This window comes from Telmatherina bonti (assembly GCF_933228915.1).
Source record: "Telmatherina bonti genome assembly, chromosome: 7".
Classification (NCBI taxonomy): domain Eukaryota; kingdom Metazoa; phylum Chordata; class Actinopteri; order Atheriniformes; family Telmatherinidae; genus Telmatherina; species Telmatherina bonti.
Window position 1 is genome coordinate 28837928 of NC_136625.1, and position 8286 is coordinate 28846213.

The 8286-nt window shown below is 39.1% G+C and overlaps 1 protein-coding gene across 1 annotated transcript in view; it reads right to left on the reverse strand.

The window, feature by feature from the left end:
* zswim5 (zinc finger, SWIM-type containing 5) overlaps positions 1-2535 on the reverse strand; it is a gene marked incomplete at its 3' end in the record, with an annotated part of 58462 nt that extends 55927 nt beyond the window's left edge. Inside the window, exon 1 of the mRNA XM_079244424.1 lies at positions 1995-2535. Within this exon, the coding sequence (XP_079100550.1) occupies positions 1995-2520 (526 nt within the window). The 5' untranslated portion in view covers positions 2521-2535. The remainder of the gene's footprint in view (positions 1-1994) is intronic.
* Between the last annotated feature and the right edge of the window lie 5751 nt (positions 2536-8286).

Consider the following 8286-nt stretch of genomic DNA (forward strand, 5'->3'; position numbering starts at 1 on the left):
TGTGGCATGTAATAGCTTTCTTGGTTGCCAAACCTATTTAAAATCAGCCATGAAACAACAAAAACACCTTTTTTTCCTTACTTAAATCAGTAGACCATCCATGCTGACTGGTAATGGTTAATATCTTCTACAAAGCCAAGAACTTCTCAGGTAAACTGGGAAACATGCAGGCGAGGATGGTTATGGTTGCTTAAAGTGTGCTTTTTCATACCTTTTATTGGCAGCTTGGCTAAGATTTTTAGCTTATGAAAGCCTTGATGATATGAAATAGAGCTGCTTCCATTAGAAAATTGTGCTGTATGTGCCATAAACATAAAAAAGTAGTTTTGTGGCTGCTGACACCGTCACACAAAATTTCATCTTGCCAAGACTAGGCTGATGTTTATAATGGCTGGAAGTGGTCATGTAGGTTATCACTTCAAACTTCCTCAGGCACATTCTGGTTTAAAATAAATCCATAGAAAAAAAACTTGAAGCTCTCAAAATAAAAAAAAAAGCTAAAAGTTGTACTAATTTACAGGCTCTCACTCTCCAAAAGACTTGCTAAACTCAACCAAGCCAGACTGTAACAAATCTCCACCTGAGCAAATCTCAAATTCATATTCATAAATCTCAGATTTCCTTTAGTTATGGGATGGGATCAATGAGCATTTATAAGATGCAATTAGATACAGCAGTCACGGAGAAAAGCAGCGGCCACAGTTTAAGGCTTTCCCCCTGATACCTTGGAGCAACATGAAACCCCAGACAAGCTCCAGTGGCTCTCACACCATATGGCCCCATGAAAAATCCTCCTGGTAGCCATAAAGAACTGTTTTTGACTATCCGTCGGTTTCATCCCACCAATTTCCCTGATGTTTGGACTCATTTTTGTGGTCGTTGCTGAGCTAGGGGGGGAAGGAGTTGGAGAATGTGTGAGGAGATAGAGCTTTGCGGAATGGCTCTTTGTTTGAAAGCAGCCTCCTCTTTCTGCAGCGCTGGAAATGCGAGACGTTTATCGATCATTTCAACTGGAAACCTTTTGTGTAGCAAGCGACTCGCAGGGCTGCGAGTAAACGCACCAAATAAAAGGGAATATTGCAACAACTAATAGGTTAACTTTCATTTTAAACATATTTTATATAGATATATACAAAACAATAAGTCCCAGCGTGTTTTTTCCACGCTGGTGACGGCTGCGCTCTTTGTCCGGTTGGACCAGCAGCGGCAAATAAACAAAAACTGCGGGGGATTTTTTTTCCGGATTAACGTTGGATTAATCATAATAAGCGACCAAATAACCGCCTTTGTTTCTTGCCCAAGCCACTCTCAACTGAAGTTAAGTTCAGAGGTAAAAAAAAAAAAAAAAGAAAAGAGAAAAAAAAAAAAGACTTGTGCAAAGAGGAATTCTCACAAAACAAAAATAAAGCCCCGACGCTGATACGTTAGGTCCTTTTGTATCCGCGTCTGTCAACCCTCCTCCTCCACTCCTCCCCCTGTCTCCGTGCCGGGGTTTCAGCTCCAGTCAGGTCCGGCCGAAGAGCACCGGAGAGGAAGAGAAGTAAGTGTAGTTGCCCCCAAAATCAGCTTCAACTTGTGCAAAAGCGTAGCAGCTTAAGAACAAAGTGAAAAAACATAAACGGAGTGTAGAAAAATAGTAAATGACAGACATACGGAGTAATGAAAAGCCACAATAGGAAGCCCTTTAATTTTTAAACAGCAGCTGGTCGGCTAAGCTAGCGAACAACCTTGACTTCGCTTCCTTTTTCCATAGAGGCCCATATTAACTCTAAATTCAGCCAAAAATGTCATTTCACAGATCTGCTCGGATGAAAAAACAAAGATAGAACCACAAGAAGCTTTTAATGCGAAGAAAGCGGACGCTTTGCATACTTTCCGCGACAGCGAGAAAAACTTCCATCGATCACCCCACAGTATGGATCCAGAAGCTGGAACTCGGAAACGGTCCACAGTATTTGTGGCCAAAAACAAGCTTATTTTATTTCTCCACTTACCAACTTGTAAAACGTTTTCCACACAGCCGGTTTCTAGCAGCCTGATACCCCGGCGGAACGGCAGTCCGTCTCCTGTTCCCACTGCTCCGGCTGCCCCAACGGCACCCGTTGAACCAGCGGTAGATCCTCCGCCACCAGCGGTGGCCGTAGCTCCGGACCCCGTACCTCCAGCCCCAGTGGTAGCCACGGACGGACCTTCCTCGCCGGCGACTCGGCACTGAAACGACGAGTACATGCATATTTCCTTTTCGTTGCGGGGAAAAGACCAGTAGACGATACGGCGCTGGACGGGCTCCGGGATCCGCTCGAAGCGCTCCTCCACTCTCTCGAAGGCCCACTTTTCCGCTACTGCCTTCGCGGCGCAGTCCAAAAGGGACTCCGGGGAACGATACCGGGAGCTGGGCAACCCGCTGCCATGGCCGGGCCCCGGACCGGGACCTCTGGGTGCAGGGCGAAGGCAGGGTCGCTTGCTTGCCGGTGGTAACGAGAGGTGAGGATGAAGCGGTTCTCTGCGTCCTTCCGCCATGGCGAGCCGATCAACACTGACGAGACGGACGGTGTGTGTGGACACGGATCAACAGCAGGAAGCCGACAACACACTCACAAACACACACACGCACACACACTCATACACGCTGAGCATCCAGTGTCAAACCAAATAGGAGCACGAGTAGAATTTCCGATCACATTTTTCAAAATAACATAATATTAGCAAAAATATAAATTTACCACATCTTCATTGTAATTAACCACAAATCACCAGTCGCAAATGAGTCATTAGTCTAAATATATTTGCGTTATTAAAAGGATATAATTTAAATTGATCAAAATATACTATCTATTACTAATGTATGCGCACACACACACACACACACACACACACACACACGCACACACACATATATATATATATATATATATATATATATATATATATATATATATATATATATATATATATATATTTGTGTGTGCGTGTGTGTGTGTGTGTGTGTAAAAGTTGTAAAATTAGCCATTTTTACCCATCTCAAAATGTTATTGTCACTTTTTAAGTTGTTTTGGATACCTCACTTTCATAATACCTTTATAGTTATAGGGTTACACTAGATTATAAACAAAATAATGATTTGCATACCATATTACACACATAAGGTAACTATATCAAAAGTACATTAGTTTAACACAATTGCAGCATTTAAATCATATTTAGCTGAAATCACTTGCTTTCATTTTGTTCATTCTTTAATTTTTATCAGTCCTTTCAAAAATATGGACAAGTAAACTTTAATAATTTAATAATTTTAAGTTTTAAGAGTATATCTGCTGTTAATCTTCTTCCTTTGTACCCATGGACTCATTTCTGAAAACTAAAACTCCTTTCAGCTCCATTTGGGACAAGGTGTGTTTTTTGGCTTACTGTAATGGTAAGATTCAGATAAATCTCCAGTTTTCCAAAAGACAGTTAAATAAATTGAGAGGCGTTGTTCTATTCCTACAAACAATTTGACACTCTTAACACTGAAAATGTATCACAGACAGTATGTTTATCATGTGGACCAAGCTTTCGGGTTTTATTTTCAAGCCCCAGTATCTTGATTTCCTGTCTGTATGCCTGCATGTGTGTGGCTTGATGTAAGTCAGGAGGTAGAGAGCAACAGTACAGAGTTGAGAGAGAGAGTAAGGGAGACAAGGGGTCAGCAGACTGAGGGGAGGTTGAGAAGGCTGCTCAACACCAACCAACACAATAACAAACCTCTTCAGACTCCAGACACCATTTCGTGTCAGTTACAGCTCCAAGATCTGGTCTCATGTGCTCATGTTCTCTGTTATAAGAATAACACAGCATGGCATGTTAAACAGACTGAAAGCAGGGCAAAAAATATCAAGTCAAATGGATTACATGAGTGTGTTTCTTGATTTGAGCTTTTTGCTGCAATATGACTGTAAAAGCATCATATGATTCTTAACCCTGCTTTAAAACCTATAAAAACACTCTCTCTTTACTTATCTTCTTCTAAAGACATCAAGGCCCTCAATGGGTGCATATTACAGTAGAGCAGTAAACAGTCCCAGCTTCTCCTCATGAATAACAAAGTTTTTCTTGTGCTAATTAAATTCACACTGTTATGTGTCCTATAAATATCAATTACCTCAGGTCAGCAAATACACATTCACATGAATGGCTGCAGCAGGCAGTTCTCAGTTGGTTTCCCACAGTAGGACACAGAGGGTTTAACTTAATACTCAGACTACAGTTTATTTCCCATCAGAATAGAGCCTGCTACTCACTTACCCGAGGCGATACCTGCATGTTAAAGTCTTTAAAGGTAATTAAGCAACTTTGTGGACAAAAGTTCAAGAAGAAATTGGCTTGTAGAAAACTAGAATGTGGATCCTGGATCTTTATCTTAATACCATTATATTAACATTTTTAATGGACAAAAGCTTAATAATGTGTAGCCAGTTCACTTTTTTGTGGCTTAAGCAGAATTTTTCAATTTGATGGCACGCGTGGCTTCCTTACATGTTATAAACAAAAGGAAAATTGGCAGGTAGCTTGTCCAAGGACACATGGTTAATCTTTAAAGCAAATACGTGTGTGGATGATCATGCTTCTTTCAATGTATTATGGTACAAACTACAATATCACATACTATAACTTGTAATATATGCTTTACTATCATGGGCAGTTGTAGAGCAGTCGGCTTGTAACTGGGAAGTTGGGAGTTTGATTCCTGGCTTCCCCTGACTATGTGCTGAAGTGTCCTTGGGCAAGACACTGAACCCTAAGTTGCCCCCCGATGTGCCTATCATGGTATTAGCGTGTATGTAAGTCACTTTGGATAAAAGTGTCAGCTAAATGACTGTAGAATAGAATAGAATAGAATATACCATATATTCAGAAGATAATACTTAATATTAATCTAATTGTTACTAACACTTATTTTTGTAAGTCATATGTAATTCTGAGTACAAAAGATTGATTAGATGAATACACTTCAGTTGAATCAGTGTGAATTTTCAAGCCATGAAAACTGAAATTTCAATGAAAGTTTTTCTATGTTTGTTATTTTGTTTGTTTCTTACATTATAATGAATTATACTGTCATTTCGGGAAGATGAAATGCAAAAAGCATCTCATGTGACCATGCTGAACCCATATCAACAGAAACCCAGACCAAAAGAGACTCACAGGCCTCAAAGGTTGTTAGAAGAGTGAATGGTAAATGTACTTCATGCAGTGTTGACTATGCAAACTACTTTTACCCTCTGCAGGTTAGACAGGCTGACTCCATTGCCGTTTTTAAAAGCCATTTAAAGCCATTTAAAAACACGCTTTTGTTCTTTGGCATTTTAGCAAGACTGAGTTGTCATCTGTGTCCTTGTATTATATTAGTAATTGTTCTTTTTCATGTATCTCTTTATTTCACCATTTTATTGTTTTTTATTTTCTTAAGCTGTTTTTATTCATTTGCTGTTACTATACAGCACTTTGGTCAGTTTTATTTATCAAATATGGTATGGTATGGTATGGTATGGTATGGTATGGTAAAGTGTTTTTACCTATCAACCATAAGGTATAGTTGTAGAACCTGCTATAGTCTATACAGTTTAATAGGCTGATCTAGTGTTTTCTTTTTCTATCATATAAAAACTTATACAGATAAAGGCAAACTGGGCTTTATTTTGTTATTATCCAATTAGACTTTGGCAGGCTATTTTGTTGGTCTTTTAAAGTTGCTTCTCAAGGGCCTGATTACTGCATTGGTTAGCACTCACAAACAAGAAGAAGGTCCCAAGTTTAAATCTCTCTGTGTGGCATTTGAATGTTCTCTCTGTTTTATGTGGATTTTCCCCAAGTACTCAAACTTTTTACATTAACTGGTAACTATTATTTGTTCATTAAAGTGCATAGTACATTATTTTCACCTCCAGGTTGGATGTTTGTTGGACTGGAATATAAGCCAAGTTAGATTTCAACTTAACTATAACCTTAAATGGTAGAAAGCAGGTAAAGCAAATGAATAAACTAAAATGGAATAACATCTATGATGTGTATTTTTTTGTGCACCAGGACAAAGAGGTACACTTTAGTTACTAAAGGTGCAGAATTGTTCTTTTTAAGTCACAAGCCAGTTTTTAAGGTAGAGTAGTTGTGCTGAACGATGGTATGGCAAGACCAACTAAGCATATGTACTTTTTTTGATCGTGTTTCTTCAGCAAACACAAACATTGTTGAAGGCAAAGCTTTGTGAGAATAAAGGGAATGAAGGTGTCTGGAGAAAGCATACATTTGCTTTTAGTTAATCTTCGAAATATTTGTAAAATATTATTTATGAGTGTTAAAATTAGACTTTAGACACACAGAAAAATGGACTTATGGCAAACAATTATGACTTGTTAAATAAGAGACAAACAGAAGAAACTTTAGAGCTTTGGCCCCCAGTAATTTCTTGTAAATGCATCTTACTTTTGTTCTTTACTGGCCCTGTATAGATGGTAATACTCTCTCATTTATGCACTGATAGACGATCGTAAGGGCTGTGAAGATGTGTCAGCAGCAAGGGATAAAGCCAATTCACACATAATGGCTAATAAAATGTCTGATGAATGGACACCAGGGCTGAAATTCAACTCTGAATCGGCTCTGAAGTTGACTTTTTGGAGCTGTGGCAGTGACATTAGCCGCTGAGACTATAACCAGGTCTGTTTCTCTGAGCATCGCTTTCTCTTTTCTAAAGACTGCTTTTTGGAGTGCAATTTTATTGAACAATAGGCCAAAGCCAATGGAGGATGCAACCCGTTACCATGGAAATGATTATGATGGATTTGTGGATAGACAGAGCAGGTAATTGGAAAAAGATTGATGGGTGTCAGGGTGAAAGAGAGAGGTAGAAAGGGACGGGTAGAGAGAGGGATAAATTACCAATGCTGCAGTGGGAGGAGAGAAAGTCCTATTACACACTATCTTTGTGGGATTTACAATTATGTAATGATGCATCGTCTCTCATCAAGTCAATAGGCAATCACTCTTTCTTGCTTCCATTCCCTCTCTTCTCTTTCTTCCCCCTGTACTAGCCCTTCTTTTCACCCAATATCCTGTTTCCACCCTGTCTCCCTTCCTCACTATTTCTCTCTCCTGACTCCAAAGAGAAAAGTGTACCCATTGTGTAAAATTCCTCTCATTATCACTCAGTGCAGAAAAGTGCTATAAAGGGTTTCATATATTCCCTGTGCAAAGCTCTCAAACAGATGGATTCACAAAACCAGTGTACAGGGAATGTAAGGATATGGTGTGTCTGGAATGATGTGTTTTCAGTTATTGTGGAGGAGCGTTGAGGTTGGAGAGGCTGGTTTATGAGAGGAAAGTCACCGGTGGATATACACAGTCTGGATTAGAAATTATAGGTGAGAGGGAGAAAACAGGTTGCCTGCCCATGGTTAAAAAGTGTTTTGTTTTTTTTGTTTTTTTTGGCTACTCAACACAGTGCTAAGTAGCTAAATAAAGATATGGTGTAGATGGCTGAATTTGCATCGAAAAAATGTAAAGCATGCTGAGTCCTAGAATAACCCCTGATTTCTTAAACAGAACTGCATTTAATCCTATTTTGTGTTGTCAAATTTAACACACATCTGACAGAAATAATAAAACATCCATGCATGTTGAAACAAAACAGTTGTTTGGTGATGCATCAGTCATGCATCTTATGTTATTGACGTCACTCAGTTTAAAACTATGGTTTCAATGCAACAAATATACCTGATTTTAATAATGTGTTTTTATATTTATGGTTGCTGCCTTACTTATTCTCCATTTGTTTTGCACAGCCTCAGAAATAAACATTCCATATTATAGAATATGCAGTATGGAGTTGACCAGTAGAGGCAGTGTAGGGGCAAATGTGAACAGACGTCTATCGTTTTGGACTGGTGTACCCTAAATAATGGTGATAATACCAGCTGTAACTCTTATGCTTTTTTGTTTACAAAAAATAACCTTTACTGCCTTTATCGTCACTGTTGGTATCCCACAAATCCCAAATATATATGGATGGAATCCTCTGATAAGCATTTCGCAGGAAGCATGTTAACGACTACTTTGATCATCTACATTATCTCCTTATCTCCTAATGTAAATGTGTTTGGTTCATAATTCTTCAAGATAATATACAGACTGTGACTCCATACACCCGTTTCCAACCTCACTGGCCCTTATACCTTAATGACTCCATTACTTTGGCTTTGTTGCATGGCAACACATCCACCAGAGGACAGTGCAGAGTTCAGAGTT